The sequence below is a fragment of the Gnatocerus cornutus genome, chromosome 6 (assembly GCF_029298725.1).
Source record: "Gnatocerus cornutus isolate USDA-ARS CGAHR chromosome 6, icGnaCorn1.1, whole genome shotgun sequence".
NCBI classification, from domain to species: domain Eukaryota; kingdom Metazoa; phylum Arthropoda; class Insecta; order Coleoptera; family Tenebrionidae; genus Gnatocerus; species Gnatocerus cornutus.
This window is the reverse complement of record NC_142238.1, coordinates 10,643,942-10,665,743: the sequence shown is the minus strand read 5'-3', so window position 1 is coordinate 10,665,743 and position 21,802 is coordinate 10,643,942. Positions and strand designations below refer to the sequence as shown.

At 37.5% G+C, this 21,802-nt stretch overlaps 7 protein-coding genes across 10 annotated transcripts; 3 read left to right on the top strand and 4 right to left on the bottom strand.

Annotated features, from left to right (window-relative positions):
* The first annotated feature begins 1,302 nt into the window (after positions 1 to 1,302).
* On the top strand, positions 1,303 to 4,135 carry LOC148172815 (deubiquitinase otu-like). The gene is made up of 8 exons (XM_088039049.1): positions 1,303 to 1,838; positions 1,883 to 2,070; positions 2,120 to 2,274; positions 2,324 to 2,602; positions 2,786 to 3,008; positions 3,053 to 3,218; positions 3,269 to 3,515; positions 3,565 to 4,135. The coding sequence occupies exons 1-8, from the start codon at positions 1,713 to 1,715 to the stop codon at positions 4,035 to 4,037; spliced, it is 1,857 nt and encodes a 618-aa protein (XP_087895175.1). The 5' UTR covers positions 1,303 to 1,712; the 3' UTR covers positions 4,038 to 4,135.
* Positions 4,136 to 4,201: 66 nt separating this feature from the next.
* On the bottom strand, positions 4,202 to 6,263 carry CCT8 (chaperonin containing TCP1 subunit 8). The gene is made up of 4 exons (XM_088039048.1): positions 6,075 to 6,263; positions 5,058 to 5,978; positions 4,575 to 5,009; positions 4,202 to 4,519 (listed from the first exon to the last, which is right to left on the bottom strand). Exons 1-4 carry the CDS (start codon positions 6,132 to 6,134, stop codon positions 4,301 to 4,303), a joined length of 1,635 nt encoding a protein of 544 aa, XP_087895174.1. The 5' UTR covers positions 6,135 to 6,263; the 3' UTR covers positions 4,202 to 4,300.
* Positions 6,264 to 6,775: 512 nt separating this feature from the next.
* Positions 6,776 to 8,895, top strand: LOC148172813 (importin subunit alpha-5-like). Its single transcript, XM_088038148.1, is given in 9 exon segments — positions 6,776 to 6,799; positions 6,854 to 6,910; positions 6,960 to 7,139; positions 7,141 to 7,328; positions 7,382 to 7,952; positions 8,001 to 8,183; positions 8,232 to 8,414; positions 8,461 to 8,607; positions 8,656 to 8,895. Coding segments are annotated over 8 exon segments (1,599 nt in total). The 5' UTR covers positions 6,776 to 6,799; positions 6,854 to 6,856; the 3' UTR covers positions 8,749 to 8,895.
* Positions 8,896 to 8,959: 64 nt separating this feature from the next.
* Positions 8,960 to 10,539, bottom strand: LOC148172812 (uncharacterized). Its single transcript, XM_088038149.1, has 2 exons — positions 10,448 to 10,539; positions 8,960 to 10,398 (listed from the first exon to the last, which is right to left on the bottom strand). The coding sequence occupies exon 2, from the start codon at positions 10,393 to 10,395 to the stop codon at positions 9,055 to 9,057; it is 1,341 nt and encodes a 446-aa protein (XP_087894275.1). The 5' UTR covers positions 10,396 to 10,398; positions 10,448 to 10,539; the 3' UTR covers positions 8,960 to 9,054.
* A 42-nt stretch (positions 10,540 to 10,581) lies between these two features.
* Positions 10,582 to 17,639, bottom strand: shtd (anaphase promoting complex subunit 1). 4 transcript variants are annotated; one of them, XM_088038147.1, is made up of 20 exons: positions 17,468 to 17,639; positions 17,179 to 17,422; positions 16,729 to 17,133; positions 16,391 to 16,680; positions 16,188 to 16,336; positions 15,935 to 16,138; positions 15,698 to 15,887; positions 15,490 to 15,650; positions 15,306 to 15,442; positions 14,988 to 15,260; positions 14,334 to 14,941; positions 13,525 to 14,159; positions 12,715 to 13,478; positions 12,449 to 12,667; positions 12,274 to 12,400; positions 12,025 to 12,226; positions 11,743 to 11,978; positions 11,448 to 11,696; positions 11,071 to 11,398; positions 10,582 to 11,021 (listed from the first exon to the last, which is right to left on the bottom strand). In XM_088038147.1, exons 1-20 carry the CDS (start codon positions 17,489 to 17,491, stop codon positions 10,635 to 10,637), a joined length of 5,832 nt encoding a protein of 1,943 aa, XP_087894273.1. In that variant the 5' UTR covers positions 17,492 to 17,639; the 3' UTR covers positions 10,582 to 10,634. The 4 variants fall into 4 exon arrangements, with proteins under 4 accessions (XP_087894273.1, XP_087894271.1, XP_087894269.1 ...); XM_088038145.1 differs by having other exon boundaries at positions 14,988 to 15,442; positions 17,468 to 17,517; positions 17,597 to 17,639; XM_088038143.1 differs by having other exon boundaries at positions 14,988 to 15,442.
* A 408-nt stretch (positions 17,640 to 18,047) lies between these two features.
* Caf1-105 (chromatin assembly factor 1, p105 subunit) lies at positions 18,048 to 20,514 on the top strand. The gene is made up of 5 exons (XM_088038933.1): positions 18,048 to 18,297; positions 18,354 to 18,578; positions 18,630 to 18,785; positions 18,840 to 19,150; positions 19,197 to 20,514. Exons 1-5 carry the CDS (start codon positions 18,175 to 18,177, stop codon positions 20,431 to 20,433), a joined length of 2,052 nt encoding a protein of 683 aa, XP_087895059.1. The 5' UTR covers positions 18,048 to 18,174; the 3' UTR covers positions 20,434 to 20,514.
* Positions 20,502 to 21,703, bottom strand: Prx4 (Peroxiredoxin 4). Its single transcript, XM_088038934.1, has 5 exons — positions 21,317 to 21,703; positions 21,150 to 21,267; positions 20,864 to 21,103; positions 20,652 to 20,817; positions 20,502 to 20,604 (listed from the first exon to the last, which is right to left on the bottom strand). Exons 1-5 carry the CDS (start codon positions 21,474 to 21,476, stop codon positions 20,557 to 20,559), a joined length of 732 nt encoding a protein of 243 aa, XP_087895060.1. The 5' UTR covers positions 21,477 to 21,703; the 3' UTR covers positions 20,502 to 20,556.
* Positions 21,704 to 21,802: the final 99 nt, after the last annotated feature.

Below are 21,802 nucleotides of genomic sequence, written 5' to 3'. Positions count from 1 at the left end.
GTTTTTTTATTTGTTTAGATACCACCTTATCCTCATTTATTTTGAATACCGCATTTCAAGGTCATAATTGTGGAGCTCTACGGCAAATTTGAGAAGATTTATCCATTGAATTGAACATAAACGAGTACTGGAACACTCAAAGGCCTGTTCGTGATTGTTTTCAATACATTAATCCTCTGAAATTTGTCGTAGAGCTCCACAACTTATGTCACAAATTATGACCTTGAAATGCGGTATTCAAAATAAATGAGGAGTGTTTGATAGAAAAAAAGTGGACGATAATAGACCACAAATAAAAAAAAGTTTTGCCGTCTACTGTCTCAGTTTATTTTGTTGGAAAAACTGAATCGACATTAAACATTTGTTATCAGTATTGCCAATATTTGACTAACAAACGGGTTTGTCCATCTTTTATCAAGGATCGTAAAAAGTAGATTTTTTTGGACAGATTTGGGTTCAAAAAGGAGGCGTTTTGTGAACTTAGTCCTTTGTAGACTTTTTGCTAAGATCAGTTGGAAATTTTTATTTATTTTGACATTTAATGACTTGATTTTAAATCAACTTTTCTTCTAAACTAGAAATTAACGGTCTTAGATAAAACGTTGTAAGATATACACGTAAAGTTGTGTTTTAAATCAGCCACTCATGCAATAAAGAACGACTTTTCAAACTTGGATATCTATTTATTGATGATCTAAATCGACAACTTAAAATGTAACGCAGTGGTTTGCGTTTTTAAATATTTTATGTGAACAATAAATTGTCAGAAATCATTTTTTTTTCCTTTCACATACACAATTTTCGAAACGTCCGACGTTAGTTTCAGACTGATCTGAAAACGCAACCCAAAATACATTTACAAGTAATATGGATGAAGTGGATGTTTTCTTCCATACAAAATAAAGAATTGCTGGTTGTTATTTTTAGTTGATAAAGTGAAAAAACAACCCATTTTTTTTTTTTTTTAAAGATATTACATAAGGTTATTTAAACAATAATCACTGACCACTTATCATATCGAAATTATATCATATTTAAGGAACCGAAGAGAGGCTATTTATTTTATTTTTTACTTTTGTAGTGTAAAAACGCAGTACTTTTGATGATTGTCATTGTTTTGAAATGAAAAGAAATTAATTTAGATTCAAATGCAAATATAAAATCATTTCCTTATCTCACTTGGAATATCTCTCCATTGAGTTCAAGTTTTTTTTCTCTAAAAAAGAATAATCCATTTAAAATAAGAAATATTCTCGACAGTATTTTAACCCTCCAGGAAAATCCTATAAATTTCTTCACTAAATGTTAACAGTAGTTACCACTTCCCGTATTTTAAACTGAATTTCAGAATGAACATCATAAAAGTTAAAAAATACCAATCTTTTGAAATTCCTTTCCACCTCTTCTAGTCTCCACCACTGGTAAAGCACTTGTTTACTGCAAACACGTTGGTGGAGTGTTATTAATGCGCATGCTGATTATGAAATGATCGGTCGTTTTAAGTTTTTTGAAATCACTAAAACCACGTGCAGGTGTTCCATCCTAACTTTTTGAAGAGTTTCTTGGATCAAGAATTCTTGGTTCTTTGGTAAAATCCCGTAAACTTTTTCTATTGTCAAGATGAAATAATTTCCAAAGTGTGCCTACAGTGGTCGGTGGCAGTTACGCTCCTCAAGAAGTTAAAATAATTGAAAATTTTCTCGTCTGAAACCATGTCGACCAAACTGAAAAAAGCCCGCAATCCTGCTGCTGTGGATAACTGGTTGGATTCTATAGGTTTATATAGAAAAAATGTGGCTTATGATGAAACGTGTCTCTTTAGGGCAGTGAGTGAACAGGTAAGAATGAAAAAATTTTTACTATTCATCACTGCTCCTGTTAGTTGTTTGAGTGTCAAATATACCATGAGAGAGTACGAAGAGACTGTGTTGAATATGGAAGGAGTCATTACTTTGAATTTTGGCATCTCATGGAAACTGAAGAAGATTGGTATGAGCACATGGATCTGCTAGAAAAGCACATGGTGGTCTGTGGCAGCATTGAAATACAACTTATCAGCTGTAAATACAAGTAAGTTATAATTCTCTTAAAAAACATTCCAAAAACTGCACAATTTTAGTTATGATGTTATCATTTATGATGCCTCAAGACAAAAAGTGATTGATCCCACACAGAAAGATCTAGACAGATGTCTTAAGCTTTGTCTAATGAATGAAGACCACTATGATGTAGTCCATCCCAAAGAACACATAGAAAATACTGGATTTTGTCAATGTAATGTGTAATTTCAATATTTCAATATGTTGATGTAATTTAATTTCAGCCATTGTTTACAACATTTTGTATGAAGATGTGTTTGAAATTCCAAAAGTACAAGATATTGTGCGTGGGATGCTATATGAGAAAGAATTTGTCTCATTATCATTTGCTGAAGTAAATAATAACCTGGACGTGAAAGTCAAAGTAGAAAATGATGGAGACGTTGATGACCAGTCACAAGCACCAGTCAATATTGCCCCTTTTCCATTTAAGGTGGCCAAGGCTTTGGATCCCACCATTTATAGGAATATTGAGTATGACTCTTGGACAGAAGTTAGGAGAGGTATGTAGGAAGGCCTTACATTTTTTTGAAGTGTTGGTAGCATTGCTGGACATGACAACACTGAAATGGCAGACAGAACTACCAACAGATTTCAAAACTCAAAGCCTGGCAGATTTTAATTTGATTTCATTTAAAATATTTCTTGTTGAGTCTTATATCGCCCTACAAATTTAACATTTTCAGAGCTGCGACTGGGCGACTGGTACTATGGAGACGACAACCTCATTCTCGGTACTCGATGCATTTATAACCACGGCAATGATACCTACCAATGTTACATCCAAGAAATAATCAAAGACGAAAATAAGTGTGTAATCTACGTGACCAAGCTTGCAGAAAAACGAACTGTAAATTACACAGATCTGTCTCCCGAAAACGACGCAAAACCTTGGCCTCTACCATACAGGTACTTTCACTTATTGAAAACACATAATCACTTCTTTCTTTCAGATTTACTAAGAATTTGGTAGTAACCCCAACCCCGAGCGTAACCGCGGAAAAACCGAAAGTTTCTAAAAAGCGAAAGGATAAACGAAGGATTAAGAGTGAATCCCAGATCATTATCAGCTCTGAACCTGCTGAGCAGGATGTTGATGCTTTTATTGGTGCTCCTCTGGTAAGGTGTCTACTCGAACCAATTGATTAGTTCATTGAATTGTGTTGTAGCAAATGCACAATAATCTCGGCCAAGTTCAAGATACACCCCCCGAGACACCCCTTTCGCAGCATAACTTATTGGTAACGCCCGAGATAAGTTCACCGTTGGCTAAATTCTCGTGGGAGACTCCATGGGGTAATGCTTCAACAGGAGCGGAGAGATATGTCTGGTCGCAACCATCCCCTGGAGTGAACTACAATATGAAACCAATGGTTGCGTCAGCTCCTGTGACACCAAATGTTGTTCCTTATCATGGTAAGTAAGTACAACCTATGAGGAAGTCACTGTTTTTTTGTACATTTAGATTCGCAATATCCGTTTGTTTATAATTATCACGTTGATAATTACAATGGTTATAATCCTTGGCCGAACAACGGTGAGTTCGCTCAAACTAACACATATGGAGTGGATTTAGAAGAGCCCAAAGAGAGATGTGAGAACTACCAAGACGTTCAACCTCAACTGTACGAAAACTGCGAACCCCAATTGAAAGAAAGACCATCGCTGTTACTACCACCACCAAATTCTCAACCTCTGGATGTTTATTCGCCTGTGATTCCTGTGCATCCAGGGACACCTGTTATTTATGCTCAACCTACAGAAGGATCTGAGATGGTAGTTCCCGCACCACCCTTCCAAGTGTACACCCCTCCAGTCGACGTGCAATACGTATCACCAACACCCTACTTCTATTCACCAACGGTGTCTACTACTTGGTATCCCCTAGGAATAAATTCACAGGGCTTTATTTTCCCACCACCCGTAAATCAAAACTAAAAGTTTGATGCAATGCTTTATCCAAAATATCAGATTTAAGTTGTTCCAAGAAGTTTTTTTAATTTATTTAGAGTTTAAGTTATCATGTTGAAGAGTTTTCACATAATTGTTCTTTAAGTTTGTTCTGTTGGATTGTTATTTTTTCGTTCTTGATATATATCACGTTTTTGTATGTTAGTTGTGTTTATTTCGTTAAATAATACAAGCCAAACGAATGAAATACAAAATATTTAAGTAGTGTTACAAAGTGGAACTGAGTGCTATTATGATTCGTCATCGCTACCTGCAGGTGGTCGTGCTTTTGGTCCTCCAGCTCGTTTCGCCATGATAATCTGATCAACTCTAAGTATAGTTGCCGCCGCACTTACTGCATACTTAAGCCCCCACATCTTGCACACGTACAAATCTAAAATACTCTTTTCTAACGCATCGCAAATAGTACTTTCAGCGTCAATATCAACACCAACGTTCTTTTGTCCGTTCTGAAAAGAAGCAAACACGAATTGTCGCAAATAAACAAAAGCAAAAACTTCTTACCTGGTGCGCTTCAAGTATTTTCTCCAAGACAGCAGTAGAGCGGTGCCCACTATTATCTGCAAGAGCCTTCGGGAAGCTTTCTAGAGCTGTGGCAAACTTCCGGACGGCGTACTGCTCCAAACCTGGGAGAGTGTCGGCGTATTGAGTTAGTTTATGAGCCAACTCAGCTTCAGTGGCGCCTGCTCCAGGGACGTAACGACCATCTCGCGACAGACCTTTGAAAGTGTTAACACCATCGTCTATGGCTCTTTCGATGTCGTCCATGAAATTGTCAGTAGCCCCACGGATGACCACTGTTGAAATGCGCGATTCTTTGCCTTCAATTTTGAAAATTACTACTGGAGTGTCTCCTAGTTCTTCAACGCAGACGAGATCGCAGTAACCGAGTTCTTGAGGGGTCGGAGCAGTGAGGCGGGGCAACACTGTGGCTCCCACCTAAACAGAAGAGCTATAATTTAGTTTTTTTTATTAATGTCTACTTACAGTTTTGCTAAGTCGTCGAAGATCAAACTTGGAATTCAACCTGACTGCCATCAATCCATACTTGTGAATATAATGCAGTGCCATATCTCCAAATTTGGCTCCAGCGACAATCACTTTGACCCCAGTTTCGGCAATAGCTTTGATCTGTATTTCCAAGAGATTCTCCTCTCCCCTACTAAAGTTCATCAACTCATCAGCGGATTTAATCAACACTGTTCCCTTGGTCTCAGTTTGCAACACATCAACGGCACAGCTGTACAACGCGATTTTAGCATTTTGTGCTTTTGTAATCTCGCCTTCAACTTGGCGTTTGAATACCATTCCTTGTACCACTTGTGTGTTATGAAGACCAGAACCCAGGATCTTACAAACGCGGACGTTGTCGACATTGAATGTAGTTTGTTCCGGCAAAATTGATATGCAAGCTCTTGTGACCAATTCAGCCAAAAACTCTTCATTTCCATACTGTTTTGACTGAATGGAGGTCTTAATCCCCTTGATAACTTCACTCTGATTACGATTATCCTTAATTTCATAACAGATCAAACTAGGGAGAATCTCCAGACATTTCTCTAAGGCTTTCTCATAACCTTCTGCAATTTCAGTGGGAGTGACACCTAATCTGATTAGTTCTTCTGAAGCTTCCAGAAGTGCACCTGCCAGAATGATGACAAAGTTGGTACCGTCACCGACTTCTGAATCTTGCATTTGACTCGCCAGGATCATTAATTTAGCCGCAGGATGTTCAATGTCCAATTCTCTGATAATCGTAGCAGCATCGCTGGTTACAAATTGCTTTTCCAGGTGATTGATTACCATTTTGTTCATACCATTGGGGCCATAAGCAGAGCGTACTGATTGTGCGAACTCTTTACAGGCGTTAATATTCCTAATTACAGCTTCTTCTAATCCAGAATAGTGCTGAAAATTAACAATAATTAGATGTGCCGGCACGAGTTAACACCCAGACAAGACCACATGTCATTTAAATTTTGATTTATCGAAAATGGGACTTACCCTTGCTCCTTCTTTTAACATCTGGGCAAAGCCCGGGGCTTTAGGTACATGCAGAGCCATTTTTTCACTGTGGATATTCAACAATTAATTATAAATATTCGAAAAATCACCAACAAAGAACATGTGAATTCTCAGTCACGCAGGTTACCAAATCTGGGAATTTCGTGGCTGCCAACATAAGTACACAATATCACTAAAGGCTAAAATTTGAAATTATTGACGATTAGTCAAAAATACACTTTATTTAAAAAAAAAAACTGCGTATTATTAAAAAAATAGGCAGAGGTAACAATATTTGTTATTATAACCGCATTTTACATCCTTTAATTCGACGTTTGGGTAAAACTTTTCGAAATTACAAATGTTGGCGGTTTTTAGTATCCAATCAGGTGATTGTAAATGAATCTGTTTAGTTCCTATTGGTCGACTTCGTCAGCCATCGTTGCGTCGTGATTGGTTAGATTCGTTATTTTGCGAACATTTGTTTCTTTCTCAGAGAATCGAAAGATCCGGTGCGTAACGGACATTTCGAGAAAATTTTCTGGTTTCCACATTTTATTTTAATTTGTTAGTGATATTTTATCGTTAAAGTAAGTGTCAATCTGTATCTTTATCTTTCCTAAATGAGTATTCAGTTTTTAACAAGTAATTAAAGTAGAACTTACTTTTAGTTTTTAACCTAAATTTTTTTTTCTTTGCTTTTTGTTTCATTATCAGTTGACACGGTGTGTAATAAAGTGTTTCAAAGTCTTTATTAATACTTACTAAAATATTTTTAGAAAATGGGTGACGAAAACAGAATCCGTTCTTTCAAGAACAAAGGCAAGGATTCAGAGGTATGAAATTGTTGCTTTTTGTCTCGCAATATTACACTTGTTTTTACAGGAAATGCGTCGTAGGCGTGCAGGTCAAACTATCGAGCTTCGAAAAGCCAAAAAGGAAGACCAGCTGTTGAAAAGGAGAAATATTTCCTTGCAAGAGGAAGGCACAGCTCCTTTACAAGAAAGTAACACAACATCCCCAACGTCTATGACAGCAGAGGAGATTTTGTGGGGTAAAAACGTTAACAAGCTCAATTTGGCATTTTAGTAATGTCATGTTAATAGGAATGATGAATCCCGATGAAACTCTGCAATTCAAGGCAACTCAGGCGTGTCGCAAGATCCTAAGTCGTGAAAGAAATCCGCCTATTGACCACATGATTCGTTTGGGAGTCGTGCCGCGATGTGTAGAATTCTTGGGGAAGACTCACAAGTAAGATTCTTGACTTTTGGTACCTTCAACTTACTAATTTTCTAATTTTCTAGCCCCGCTCTGCAATTTGAAGCTTGCTGGGCCCTCACGAACATCGCGTCGGGATCAGCAGAACAGACAGCCGCTGTAGTCCAAGAAGGCGCCCTTCCAAAACTCCAACAACTGTTGTCATCCTCCCGCGTTGATGTGGTAGAGCAGGCTATTTGGGCTATTGGTAATATTGCAGGCGATGGTCCTGAAAGTCGCGATCTGGTACTAAACTACGGAATTTTGCCTAATCTTCTCAACTTGATCAAAGCAAACACTTCTTTATCCTTGTTACGTAACACAGTGTGGGTCATTTCAAATTTGTGCCGCAATAAGAACCCTTACCCCAATTTTGAACTTGTAAAACCTGCGTTGCCATTCCTAGCAAGACTATTGGCACATGATGATAAAGATGTCTTGGCCGACACTTGTTGGGCTTTGAGTTATTTAACAGATGGAAGCAATGAAAAAATCCAAGCTGTGTTAGATACAGGACTGATATCTCGTTTAGTCATGTTGTTGTACAGTGAAGAAAGTTCCGTCCTTACACCAGCACTCCGAGCTGTTGGAAATATTGTTACAGGGAATGATCATCAGGTTATATTACCCACCATTTTTAAAACTTGTTAAACGTGAGGTTTTCAGACTGATATGGTAATTGAAGCTGGGGCGTTGGATAGTATGATACGTTTATTACAACATAGTAGATTAAACATCGTTAAGGAGGCCGCTTGGACCGTCTCTAACATCACTGCAGGGAACAGTGAGCAAATACAGAAAGTCCTGGATGCTGGAATCATGCCAGTTCTTCTTCACGTCTTACAAACTGTATGCCCACCACCATGTTAAGCAACGTGTAATTTTTTTTTGTTTCAGGGCGATTTCAAGTCACAGAAAGAGGCAGCGTGGGCTGTTACTAACTTTACAAGTGGCGGAAGCCCCGCCCAACTAGCACAGCTGGTGGAAATGGGAGCTTTGAAACCCTTGTGCAACTTATTGAACTCTAAAGATAGTAAAACAATCATTGTGGTCTTAGAGGGATTGAATAACATCTTAGCGGTACCATTTCAAGTTCATTTTACTTTTTTCTAAGTTTTAATTTTAGGCTGCTGCAAAAGTTGACCAAGCGGAGAAAGTCGCGGTGATGATTGAAGAATGTGGTGGACTTGATGGTATTGAAGCCTTGCAATCTCACGACAACGAAAAAGTCTACGAAAGAGCGTTGAATATAATTGAAAACTATTTCTCAGAAGTACGTTTGATTTATGGTAGTGTTTTATAATAATTTTTGTTTTTGCAGGCTGATGAAGAAGCAGTGAGTGCCACTGTTACAACCGGACAACTTCAGTTCAACGCTCCCAATATGGGCGACCAAACTCCGTTTTCGTTCTAAAAGTTCCATTTTGTATGATAATTGATCTGTCATTCCTTAGATATTTGTAACGTTTTGTATTTTTATAACAGCTTACTCTAGTTTAAGTTTAAATTGAAAATAGCATTTTTGCGTTTACATGTTTGGCAATAAATCCATTGTTAATCTTTTGGTTTATTAAATACTTAATTTAGTTAAAAAAATAAAAAAATGCAAACCTGCCAGCCAGGAAAAAAACTTCAATTATGTATTAGTAATTATGATTTATTTAAGACGTATAAAAAAATTGGTCAAAAATCGAAATTAATAAAACTAAAAATCGGCGTTTCAGTTGATCAAATTCGCACTACTCACGCTCGCATTAATGTGTTTTATGATTTTGTGTTTCTTTAAAGCATGTTTTGTTTTAGTTTTGAACTCGCATTCATCGCATCTATTCCACTCAATTTCTCTCAAATCTGTATGTTTATGGAGTTGATGTTTTTGCAAATCTTTCTTTGCTTTAGCTTTGTACTCGCACTGGTCGCATCTAAACCAGTTAATTTCGTTTTCTTTCGCATGCTTAAACATTATATGCTTTGTTAACTGTCCTTTAGTCCTTGACTTGTGATCGCATTGTTCACAGTTGAACCATTTCCCAGGGAGATGTTCCATCATTTCGTGTTGGTACAAATCTTGTCTTGTTTTCCCCAAATATTCGCAGTGCATACATTTCAGAGTCTCATCATTTAAATTAGTGTGTCGTAAAAGTTTATGGTATTTCATTTCACTTCTTATTTTGGAGGTGTAGGTACAAAGTTCGCATTTAAACAAAGAAACTTCATGTGGATTTGCGTGTTTTAACATTTTATGTGTTTTTAAGTTTTTCCGTCTTTTTGCTTTATACGAGCAGTCGTTACAATTAAACCATTTAATATCTTCTTTATTCATATGCTTGAACATATTGTGCGATTCTAGCTGGCATTTTTTAGTGGTGGTATAGTCACAATGATGACATTTAAAGAGACTATGCTGGTTGTTTATATGTCTATTCATTTGCTGTTTGGATTTTACTTTATAGTCGCAATAATCGCATAACAACCACACGTGGGTATTATGTATTCTTCTTTGATGATCTCTTAAATATTTTTCAATAACTGATTTATAATCACATTGGTTACATTTAAACCATGTGGCATCCTCTTTGACGTGTTTTACCAATATGTGCCTTTTCAAATCCAATCCTTGACTTGTACTGTATGCACACTGATCACATTGAAACCTCTTAAAGTTGTTTAAGTCAGCGGGCTGATTCGACCCCTCAAATTCTCTAGAGCATCCATTTAATACATGTTTCGTCCATTTCAATCGAAAATAAGTCTGGAATTTGCATCGTTTGCAAATGTAGTGAATTGTTTCCTGCGGTATTTTGCCTTCAGAAGACGTGTGATGACGTAGATGGGATTTGAAGATTGTTATAATATCTGTTGTAAATTGACATTCTTTGCAAAAATATTTTTCAATGCTCGTTTCACAGTTGAATGGTGTAAATCCGAGCCAATGATGGCCCATGTGGTTTACCATCCGGAAAACTGAACGGGTGACAAAAGGGCAAAGACTGCAATTATGGACTTCCTTTTTCTTAAATTTGGCGCACTGATTGATTTCTTCAGAGTATTGTAAGTCCATTGTCTAATTAAAATAATAGTTTGCAAAAGCGTATTGTTGTTAATATACGTACTTTTTGGAATAAAAGTTCCAATCTAACCTAACCAGAGAGTTGAAACTAATATTAGTCTCAACTCTCTGAACCTAACACAGGATTTTTAATTAATGCGCAAACTCAGTGGTCTTGCCTTGTCGATAAGGGAAGAATTGGCTTTTAAACATTTTTCTTTATTTACACATCGTTTATAAAAATACAATCATCAACACAACGCTCTGTTTCTAATCTTCATAATTTTCTTAAACGTATTGACATGGTATTTCTTTTGGCTTTTAATCAAAGCGTCTAGAAACTCGCCTTCTAAAGAATCTTCCTTAAACGGTATATCATAAAATATCACATACATAGCTAATTTACTGATAATCTTTTGATCAAAGGCAAGTTCTCCTCCACTTAAATATGTTTCCAAAGCATCACCTAAGGAACCTTCCCAACTATCCAACGTCTCCGTAATTTGTTGCTTGATGGACAGAATCATCTCGGAAGAAATCAAATTGCAAGACAAAGAATTTGATAATGTCTGTGCAAAAATTAGCTTTAACTGCCAAAAACTCATGGAACTCGATTGCGTTTTTAAATCAAGAACAACCTGAAACGATTCTAATTATAAGTGGACTGAAAACAGACCAATTGAATACCTTTAAAAGGTAACTAATTACAGGCATTATGATAAGCTTGTCTTTAACAACGGCATCGTACGCTACTTTTGTTAATATTTGTCTGACACGCAATTCCTCGGTGGTCAACTGCTGATTTTCGGAAGTAAGAAAATGATCACAGAACGTCTTTATCGCTTGATCGTGCGTGAACGAAACTATCGAAGAAGCAGGAGGATCCCACGGAATCATCTCCGATTGGGTCAAAGTCTTTGCCAACTGGCTGTGATAGCCGAGTTTGTCGGCAATGTAGCTCAGGCAACCTGCTCTTTGTTTAACTTCAATAAAACCATTCGTGGATAAAATTTTCCTAAAAAAATATAAACACAGGCTTGATAAAAATCTAACAAATAACTTACACCAAGGCATCCCAATTATGGCCCCTTTTAAAAACCACGGGCCAATATCGTTCATCGTCAATCGCTACTTTTTGTAGGGTGCTAAGATCCGGAAGAATTCCAGGTCCTTTCATGAAAGACGTCGATCCATCAATTTTAACGACGGTTAAAGCAGCGTAGCAACTTTTACCAGAATCTACATCTTTTGGGATAATCAAGCGAGGTTCCACCGCGAGAACGTAAAGATGACGGAAAGCTTGCAAGTGATATCTGAAAAAAAAAACATAAATCTCGTATCCTTTCAAGGGTATCGTACCTATTATCATTACTGTGAGTCGGAAACTTTGGATAAAACGCGCAGATTAAAGCAGCAATGTTTGCTGGTGAATTCGACAAAGTGAATCTTCCACCTCCTAAAAACAGGAGACCTAAGGCCATGTGTAGCGCTAAATGTGAACCATAAGTGACCACAGCACTGCTAGTGACTCCGACTCTTCGCCGCAGGAGACGCACCAAGCGCATTATATCGAGGTTTCCTGTTCCTGCCATGACCTAAAAAAACAGATTAATTTGCGAACTACTTTAGGAATTGAAATACCATTGAAGTCGATAAGAGAAGAACATTAAGGCACGTTTCGACAGTCGGTTTTCCCGCTAATTCCGCCACAGATTTAATAGTTAGGTTTGTAAACATGTGACAAAAATGTAACAATGTTTGGAAGGCATCTTGATCTGCAGAACCGGCAAATTTAAGGCCTAAGGCGAAGCAGGCACCTGTTACTATGTTGCAGTATGCTTGGCTAAAACGAAGCATTCAAATTATCAATAAGACTCAACACTGTCTTACTTCATCGCCTCGTAATCGATATTAGAGTTTGGTGCGGGCTTGATCATGCAATATGGTCTAATGGTACTAGGAATTTGATTTTCGACCCACTCTTTAGTAGGTTCGATGTCATTCCACAGTATCAAGGCTAAAAGTGCTTTGTGAGAAATAAACGGGACTAAACAGACAAACAAACCTCTGGCTAATATTCTAAACATCAAAAAATCTGGTCGGACAAAGTCCAGCAGATACTGAGTTTCAGGAGGAGCCATCCAGTCAGCCACGGCTTTGTTTCCTGTTCCTAGGTACATAAGACCTAAGGCAATGGTAGCTCCAGGGGCTGTCACGTCCAAGTTAACAGAGAAGCCTTCGCGAATTTGAAACGATGGCACTTTGTATTTGTCTTTTTGGGCACCTAAAATTGAAGACGTAACATCTCAATATAATAGGCTACAAACTTACCGGTTAAGGGTCGACGGTTACCACCCACCATATAGTAATGCAACCGATCCGAAATATTCAAATCGGATAAACCCAACGAACAACTACCCTGCTGCAACGTCACTAATCCCAAAGATAATCCAGCGGCTAAAGAATACGATTCTCGATCTACGCTGTTTTCCATTTCCGGTCCCGGAGGTCGTCCAATTTCCGACAAAAGAACTTCAATAATATGGCGGTGAGAAGTACCTTGGTAAACTAATCCAATGCCTAACAGTGCCGCTACTTGTACGTTTTGATGAACATCGAGTTCCATGGAAGTCGGAGGTAGAAGAGCTTCCACGTGGATACTTAGATTTTTTGTCATTCCTATGTCAGATGTGCCTCGATATGTCGCTGCCAATCCCAGTAAAATACCGATGCTGGTCATTTCGTGTAAACCGGTTAAATAGTCATACGTGTTAAGAACATGTAAGTTTTTTAAGTGACCATTTAAACCCAACGCCATAAGAAATCCAGCATGTTCCATTTGTTGTTCAACGGAACTTTTCGGTTTGTTAAAAGTAATCCATGTATTGTCGATATTGTGAGCGTCTGGAGTTATTCGTAAACCGTTGGAGACACCATTGTGGAATAAAGGCCATAAATTCATATTGGAAGGTGTGTCTATGTGGTTTAGTTCGACTGTTGTTCCTCTAGGTGGAGCTTTACCCGCCAGACACAACTGAGGAGTTTGTAATGGTTCTGTTATCACGGGTGTCGATGTTCTCAAAGTAAACATTCCTCTAGAAAGACCATAGTAAATTCAGTAAAGTACAAACGTGTTTTTACCTTCCTGGTGATAAAGCCATTGTTCTGGTACAAATTGCATAAAGATGTTTTTCTTGCTCCTCGATAAAATCATGGTCTGAAACATCCGGCCTTTGCACGAGAACAATAGGAACCGGCTTCGAGCTCTGCAACATTTTCCGAGCTTCCGCCACTCTCATATCATCAGGAAATCGTAGTTTTATCAGAGGATTTTCGACATCTTCCATACCGTCTTGTTGCTCACTATCCACTTGTTTCGAAGTTGGAACAATACCTTGCAGTTGTAAATTATAATTCTCGTTTCTCTCATTGCTTAAATCTAACTTCTCTTTTTCGATTTTCCGGGTATGAGCAGCGAGATCATCTCGCCATAAAAGATAGTAAGCTTCAACTGGAAGATCCGGAGGAGGGTCATTACGGCACTTCCATAGAGTACTGTAAATGAGAAGGTAGATGGCTGGGGGTAAAGTGTCCAAATCCCGGACTGTTATTTTTTTAGTCGTCATCAACACAGTCGCTCGTTCAGCAGGTGAAATTTCCGGGGAGCCCGTTTCTTGCTCCAGTATGATGTGTTCGCTTATTGAAAAATTGGGTTCCAGAACTTTAATGAGTCCGCTGACGTTGAGTGAGAGTTCTTGGAAAATTACGCCACAAATCTGTTGATAATAAATAATTTTCATCATAGCCGCTTGCTTTTTTCTCTACTTCTTTCAGTGTCTAACGGTACTTAGAAACAATTGAAGAAGTAGATGTCGAAAGAAAAAAGAATTAGATTTGAGAGAATGTTTCACGAGAGATGATCGCTCAGAGATAAATAATACGCGACATACCTGAATAATGTCCTTTGATTTATTGTTCACATGGCGTATAAATGGATAATGCTCAACTTCACTCCGCCTTTGCATCAATTCGTAAATAAACTGCATTATATTGACTGGTTTTTTATCGATAAACTGGTAAGCATTAATGTGTTTCCTGTCTTCTGCCCCCAGAAGTTTCGACGAATTTATAGTACAAGTGTCCGGAAAGTCCTTCCAATAATGGAGCGAATACTCAACCATACCCAAATCACTGGATAGTTTGTTAAGTAGCACCGCTAATAATTTCAATTCTTCTGATCTCAACACGTTCAACTTTAAGTCTTCATAAAGTAAATGTAAAGAGTAATGAACAAGCCTAATATAACAAAACAAAGTAGAATTCACATCAACCGTAGTCTTGTGTTTGAGGGGAGTTTCTGGTTGATCCAAAGTGTTGTTGAGCTGCAGGAGGTGCTTTAAAGACTTTGAAATGCTGGTGCCGTGAATTGAATTGGAGAGATACGACCAATCGTCATCATTTCCCGAGGTAGAATGTTTCGGTTTCTTGGGATTACTCAAAGGAGTAACAGGACAATCTTCATTAATACCAACGTTTTGCTGTTCATAGCCCAACAGTTCTAAAACAAGAACACTGCAAACAGAGTTTCAAAGAATTTAGTTTACCAAGTAGTAGAGTTTCAAAACTGCTCCACTCTTGTTCAAGATTTAACTCCTGGGAACCAAGAGCGTTTCTTGTGGCGTACCATTTCGTCAAAACAATCGACATTATGTCTCTACTTAAGCATTGTTTTAATGCTATTAGGGAACTTTCAATTAAGGGGTGTGAAGTTAGAGGGGGTAAACTGATCCGATAGTATGTACCATCTGAGTATCGAAGAGTTATGCGATTTTCTATAGGATCACGCAGGCCGTTTAGTACCGCTTTCGGTAGATTATCTGCAAATACAATTGTATGACGAGACAGAATTAACTTAAACGTACTTTCAAACTGGAAGTTCAATTGTAAGACGTTCTGATGCCTTGCTGCAGGCCCAGTTGTCTCTGGCATTACCGGAGAAAGCAAGTGTTCGTCGAATTTCGGATCACTGGGCTTACAATGAGGTAGAAGGCTGCTTCGTCTAAAATAACTTTCGTAGTTTCTAAAGCATATTTTACCTAAATTTACCTCGGAAACGGTGTATGAATATTCGATAAATTTCTTCGCACGTACGGTGATGGGGTATGTTGAACGAGAGTACCACCAATGTGTAATTTTCCTACTGGAGTAAACCCTGAATACAGAGTCACGTTTCCGTTATGTTCCAAAACTGCCATCATATGCGAGGTCTGAAAGACAAGACTGAAACCAAAGAAACCTCCAAGAAACTACTCACGGGAATCGGAACGGCATCTTTGGCGTTAATACTATTCATCATCCCAAATCTAATATTATTTCTGTCTGAAAAATCGATTTGAACCAAACTTAACTGACACCGCATTGGCAGTACGTAGCAAAGATACCACTGATCTGTAAAATCATCGCATAAGAACACTTTAGAAGCAGAGCTAGATGTTGTATCATCCCTGGAACAAAATGTACAAAAAGTGATCAAATTTTGGGAGACTCTTACTGCGTGAAATTAGGATCTGTCCACACATGGTCCAAACAAATAACTGGACTTTCATGCAGATGAGACATTAGCTTAGAACTATCGAAATAAGAACAGTTTGAGGGGGCACAGTTGTTTCCGGGACAAGGTAAGGAATTGTTTAAACGTGATGCTCGTTGTAACCACGGGCTTCCAAAAGATGAAGTCGCGGGAGATTGGCAGCGACTATGAAATTATTTCTGTATTAAAAAAGTTACATCAAATTATGTTGTACCTGACTGTGGCCATGGAACTGTGTGATCTAGAATGGTGGTGTTGGTTGTAAAAACTTGCTACACTTCCGGGTCGGCTGCTTATGGGGCTAGGAACGTTTAAGTAATTTGTGTTTTTTACGCACTCCCACATTGAGCAACGACTTTTTAGCTATCAAATAAATAAAGTGATGTCATAAATGCAGGTTTTGATACAATTTATTACCTTATGGGACAAATTCATGGTAGATGGGCAAATGCTGGTCATCTTGGTCATAAATTCCATTTTTTCATGACTGGTTACTTTTCTAATGTAATAAACACTATGTTGTCTAGACTGGGAATCATAAACCAAGCAAATACTAGGATCTTCATTAGTGTACACCAGTTTCATACTGGTATTGTTTAAAATCTGGATATGAGTTCCCACATTTATTGCTACTGGGCAGATTTCATCAAGAGGAAATGCCAGAGAGTATAGCGAAGCTCGATTTTCAGTGAACGTTGTACCAAAATCTATAGACAACAATGCAGTTACAAAAAAAATTAATTAAAAAATCTTACTGTCACTTTCCCTTTCTAGAAAAATTCCAAATTTGGTGTTCCATACTTTTTCAATCTGAAAAGGTATGGCAGTCACAAAATCTTCCCCTTTTTGTGTAAAAACATGAATGTTATGAGCATCAATAATGCAAACTGCTGGCACTGGTGCACTTATGGATTCTTGTGGTTTTATGTACACAGGGAACAGCTCTGTCTCATAAGTGGGATGCTCACAGTGAAAAGTACACCAAATTGCATGTTTAACAGGTAAACATGGTGAATATGCACAGATTGTTTTTCTTGCATTGTCTAAATTATCACAGTTATCTATACCTCTAGTCCAAACAACTGTGTTTCCTTTCACATACAATTCATCTTCAATAAAATTAACTTGAGTTTTAGCGTGAAAACAATCACAATTTCCTTCTAAAAAAGCTTATTAAACTTGAATATAACGAACACCCAATTCACCATTTATCAAGGAACATTTATGAAGACAAGTTTTATTAGTCAAGGTGCTAGACCAACTTTCTTTCAGTTCACCTATAGGGGCCTTTTGTAAAGTCCACCATTCTACTTCCTTCCTTTCTTTTAAGGAAACTTTTTCCAGTTGATCAAGAAGTAAGTCTTCGTTCTCCCTGAAAAACCTTTTAGGTGGGACAAAAGTGGGTCCTGGATGCTTCAATGTTTGCTGCCGTCCACTTGGAACAAACTCCTTAAAAACAGCTTCAGTGTTTTCAAAACAGGAAGATAAACTAACCTGTGGCTCTGAGGCAGCAATCATTATTTCTACTTTGTCATCCAGATTTGCTACAATTTCAAGAATGGATCTTCGATAAGTTACATACGGAAGAAATGTAAAGGTTTTAAATTTTGTGTTTTTTCTAACCTCAACTTCAAACCTGCCAAAGCCGGGACCCGGTACCAACCTTGAGAATATTAAAAAAAGCTTAACGCCGGTAAAATTCGTAATCCAACTGTATTTTTTTTCTTTTTGTTACAAGTTAAAAAAATATAACATTTGCTATGGATTTCCATTTGAATGGTGCAACTATCGACAAATTTTTTCAGTTTTTAGAAATTATATTTTTAAATTTGAACGATTTTGTGATTAAAACTTAGTATAATCTGAAAACAATAAAAACCCTAGGATTAATTGTATTCTAATTTTCACATGTTTTCAGGTAATAAAAAATTAATACTTTAAATGAAAGGTGATTATAACTAATGTATATGTTTATTAGAAGTTTTATGAAACTTTATTGTATCCAAATGAAATCATTTACATTGAGTATAAAAATAATTTTAATACTCAAGGTCATTTATCTAATTTCGTAAACAAAAAAATCCCTAGGACGTTGACGTTTGTGCTTGGCGCCAAATGCATTTCTAATAATGTTTTGTTCGTTTTAGTTTATGTGAAGTGTTTTTGTTTGAGTTCATTTTAATTTCTCATTAAGACTTAATATGAAGTGCACCATTCCAGAGATATCTTGGCACAATAGGAATCCAGTTCTTAGTATCCATGTACAGCCCATTTCGGAAACATTTTATAGGTTAGCAACTGGGGGTTCAGACTGTCATGTTTTGGTAAATTTACGAATAAAACTGCTTGAACTTTTCAAATTATACGTTTATTTTTGTAGATTTGGCAGTTGTTTGTAAATGAACTAGGAGGAGTGAAAATTGAAGCTTTATCAGATCTAACAAGGCATCATAAAGCAGTGAATGCAGTTCGATGGTCACCCAGTGGACAACACCTTGCGACAGCTGACGATGATGCAAACATTATTATTTGGCAACTCAAAACAGATAATGTTCCTTTGTTGGAGGGTGAAACTAGTGATAAAGAAACATGGATTGTTTACAAAGTATTTTTCATTTTTATGTTGTGGTTTTGAAGCTATTTTGGGGGTTTGTAGGTGATGAGAGGTCACAAAGAAGACATTTATGATCTGTGTTGGTCACCAAGTGGTTTGAGACTGTTTTCTGGGTCAATTGACAACACTGCCATTTTATGGGACTTTACTAAGGGTAAAAGTGAGCAAATTTTAACAGACCACAAAGGTTTTGTGCAGGTAAACTTTGTAATAAAATTGTATTGCTCATTTTTCTGTTTTTTTTTGTTAAAGGGAGTTGCTTGGGACCCCAAGGGCCATTATGTGGCCACAATAAGCACAGATCGCGTTTGCAGAATATTTGACTCATCTGGAAAAGTTAAAAGTAGAATACTAAGAGGACATTTGCCTGTTCCAGACGACCATTTTCTCCACAAAAAAGAAGTGAAATTCTTCCATGATGACACTTTTAGATCATTCTTCAGAAGACTGGATTTTTCTCCCGATGGCACTTTATTGGCTGTCCCTTCTGCTAAAGTTGAGACTGAAGACTGTAAAAAAATTCTGAATGCTGCCCTTATTTTCGCTGTAGATTCTTGGACAGAGTAAGCAATCCTTCATTCAAAACCGGCATTTAACATTTCGTTTTAGACCGATAGCGGTACTACCGTCGGGGAAACAATGCAGTACGGTCGTTCGTTTCTGCCCGATTCTCTTTGAAAAACACGAAGACGGTCCTGATCCCGCACTTTCCCTTCCATATCGCATGATTGTAGCTGTTGGAACTGATCGCGACGTGATTTTGTACGACACCCAACAAGTGAAACCCTTCGCGTACTTCAGAGATATTAATTATACGAGATTAACAGATCTGGCGTGGTCTGATGATGGTCGTTTGTTGATAGCCTCTTCAAGCGACGGATTCTGTGCTTTGATCAATTTTGACCCCGATGAATTAGGTGTACAGTATGTAAAGGAGGAGAGTGAGAATGAAGAAAGCATATTAGAAATTAGTGGTTGCGAAGAATTGGAGAAAGACGAAACTACGGAATTCGTCAAACCGAAAAAAATGAGTCTTTTGGAACAATGGGCAGTGAAAACACCAAAAAAGAACAAGAATCAACCACCAGATGCAAGTGACTCCAAAGAAACAAAAACACATGATGGTAAAAGCAAACAACAAGGACCAAGTAAAAACGGGATTAAAAGAATCAAACCTGTTCCTGTTGAAGACAAAAAAGTTGAAGAAGCACCTCCAAGTAAAAGAATCAAACCCATTCCAGTTGTTGATAAGAAAGTTAACACTGAAGAGAAAAACGGTTCTGGACTTGTCAAAAAACAAGACCCTCCACCTAAAGTGAGTCCACTGATAAACTTTCTGAAGAAAGCAACTAAAAAGACAGACGATTTAAACAAAATAAGCTCTGTTGCATCAGTTTCTTCAGTAATTGACCTAACGTTAGATGAACTTGAAGCGAGAGACTCATGGAAATGCGAAAAAGAGCCAAGAAGAGTGGTAGAGCCAGTAGTTGATGATGAATATACTGAAGATTTTAGTTTACATTTGGATGATACCAACAGTGTTGCAGCTACTGAAGAAAAAACAGGAAATAAAGAAGATGCTCAGAGTGCTGCTGGAGATACTACAGAAGAGACACCTAGTACAATATCACAAGAAGTATCAAAGTTGGCAAACGAGACTGTGAAGACAGATGAAAATGTTGCTAAAAATTGTGTTCAAAATGATGGTAAACAAAACAACTTACCGCTTTTAAGTACTGAAGAACCTGAAAATGTGAAAAAACCAAGCACAGAAGAAAAGGCAAACATTCCCAAGCGGCGGATTCCTTTAATAACACTGTCAAGTCCTAAACAAAAAAAGAAATAAATTGTTAATAATGATTTTAGTTTGATTTAAAAAAAAATGTTATTTATCATGCAATTTCAATAAAAGTATTATTTATATAAATGGTTTTTACTGTGATGTTACAAAAAATAGATTTAGAACAAATCAGTGCTTCTCAAAATATTTCTTTTTCTCCACTGGGTTAGGTATGATCTGTAAAACGTTTTTAAAACAATTGTTAAAAAATTATTGTGGCTTACTGTATCTTGACCAGGTTTCCATCCAGCAGGACACACTTCTCCATGTTTATCTGTATATTGGAAGGCTTGCACCAGTCTTAGAGTCTCATCAACGCTTCTACCTACTGGTAAATCATTCATTGTGATCTGTCTGAGGACACCTTTAGGATCAATAATAAATAAACCTCTACAAGAAAACTGTTAAGGTTTGTTTATAACAATGTGATCAGTACCTAAGTGTATGACCCAAATCCTCCAAAAAAACTCCATAAGCCTTGGATATGCTATGATTTAAGTCTGAAAGAAGAGGAATTTGAATTTTCCCCAATCCACCTTCTTTTCTTGGGGTGTTGATCCACGCTAGATGGGTAAAGTGAGAATCAACTGAACATGCCACCACCTCTGTGTTAATATTGCGAAATTCTTTAATTCTATCACTGAAAGCTAGAATTTCCGTTGGACATACAAAGGTACTGCAAAGAATAAGTCATCACCAGCACTAACATGTGAAAGACTTACAAATCTAAGGGGTAGAAGAAGAAAACTAAGTACTTTCCCAAAAAGTCTGTTGATTTCAATTGAACAAATTCTCCATTAACCACAGCGGTACTCTCCCAAAACGGGGCCGGCTTGGAAACTTTAAAATTACAAAAGTAGCCTGTGATAACCATTCTTCTGATACTCACTGACTGCTTGGGTCCACTGCAATTTGTGCTCGGCCTTCTCAGGGTTTACCCCGAGCGGATACACGGAGCCGCTGCCAAAAGTCTGACACGATTCTTCGTCAACTCCAGCGGTGAAGTAAACATTCAGAAAGAAAAAGAGCGAATACAGAAACATACGCATTTTGAGGTTATGTTGTTAACGTGGCTCGAGTTACATGAACGCCGGGCAACAGATAGGATACGTGATAAGAGGGCGATAATATAAATTCGTAAATTTTTATGTAAAAGTTCAAAAATTGAAGTGGTAGATAAACCGGCTATTTGTGATGTTGCAAATGTCAAAGTTGTCAAAGTTGTTGATTGATCTCCCTGGAAACAAACTCTTCGAACGCCGCCATCTACTTTTTGTACTCTTAATAAAAAGGAGCGCCTTATTCAAAAAGTTTAAAAAAGTGGTCCAATTGAGACGAAAAGCTGCGATGCAATTGGTATGAATTTAAAGTCTTG

Excerpts from the sequence above, each read along its gene's own strand:
- LOC148172815 (XM_088039049.1), top strand. The coding sequence starts at position 1,713 with ATGTCGACCAAACTGAAAAAAGCCCGCAATCCTGCTGCTGTGGATAAC. Across the intron at positions 2,603-2,785 it reads TTGGACAGAAGTTAGGAGAG|AGCTGCGACTGGGCGACTGG; the intron begins GTATGTAGGAAG and ends TAACATTTTCAG. Across the intron at positions 3,516-3,564 it reads AAATGTTGTTCCTTATCATG|ATTCGCAATATCCGTTTGTT; the intron begins GTAAGTAAGTAC and ends TTGTACATTTAG.
- CCT8 (XM_088039048.1), bottom strand. The coding sequence starts at position 6,134 with ATGGCTCTGCATGTACCTAAAGCCCCGGGCTTTGCCCAGATGTTAAAA. Across the intron at positions 5,010-5,057 it reads TTCGACGACTTAGCAAAACT|GTGGGAGCCACAGTGTTGCC; the intron begins GTAAGTAGACAT and ends TCTTCTGTTTAG. Across the intron at positions 4,520-4,574 it reads AAATACTTGAAGCGCACCAG|AACGGACAAAAGAACGTTGG; the intron begins GTAAGAAGTTTT and ends GCTTCTTTTCAG.
- LOC148172812 (XM_088038149.1), bottom strand. The coding sequence starts at position 10,395 with ATGGACTTACAATACTCTGAAGAAATCAATCAGTGCGCCAAATTTAAG.
- shtd (XM_088038143.1), bottom strand. The coding sequence starts at position 17,491 with ATGATTGCTGCCTCAGAGCCACAG. Across the intron at positions 16,337-16,390 it reads CCATGAATTTGTCCCATAAG|CTAAAAAGTCGTTGCTCAAT; the intron begins GTAATAAATTGT and ends TTTATTTGATAG. Across the intron at positions 15,888-15,934 it reads ACAGATCCTAATTTCACGCA|GGATGATACAACATCTAGCT; the intron begins GTAAGAGTCTCC and ends ATTTTGTTCCAG.
- Caf1-105 (XM_088038933.1), top strand. The coding sequence starts at position 18,175 with ATGAAGTGCACCATTCCAGAGATATCTTGGCACAATAGGAATCCAGTT. Across the intron at positions 18,298-18,353 it reads GTTCAGACTGTCATGTTTTG|ATTTGGCAGTTGTTTGTAAA; the intron begins GTAAATTTACGA and ends TTATTTTTGTAG. Across the intron at positions 18,579-18,629 it reads AAACATGGATTGTTTACAAA|GTGATGAGAGGTCACAAAGA; the intron begins GTATTTTTCATT and ends GGGGGTTTGTAG.
- Prx4 (XM_088038934.1), bottom strand. The coding sequence starts at position 21,476 with ATGCGTATGTTTCTGTATTCGCTCTTTTTCTTTCTGAATGTTTACTTC. Across the intron at positions 20,818-20,863 it reads GATTTGGGTCATACACTTAG|AGGTTTATTTATTATTGATC; the intron begins GTACTGATCACA and ends GTTTTCTTGTAG. Across the intron at positions 20,605-20,651 it reads GGAAACCTGGTCAAGATACA|ATCATACCTAACCCAGTGGA; the intron begins GTAAGCCACAAT and ends AACGTTTTACAG.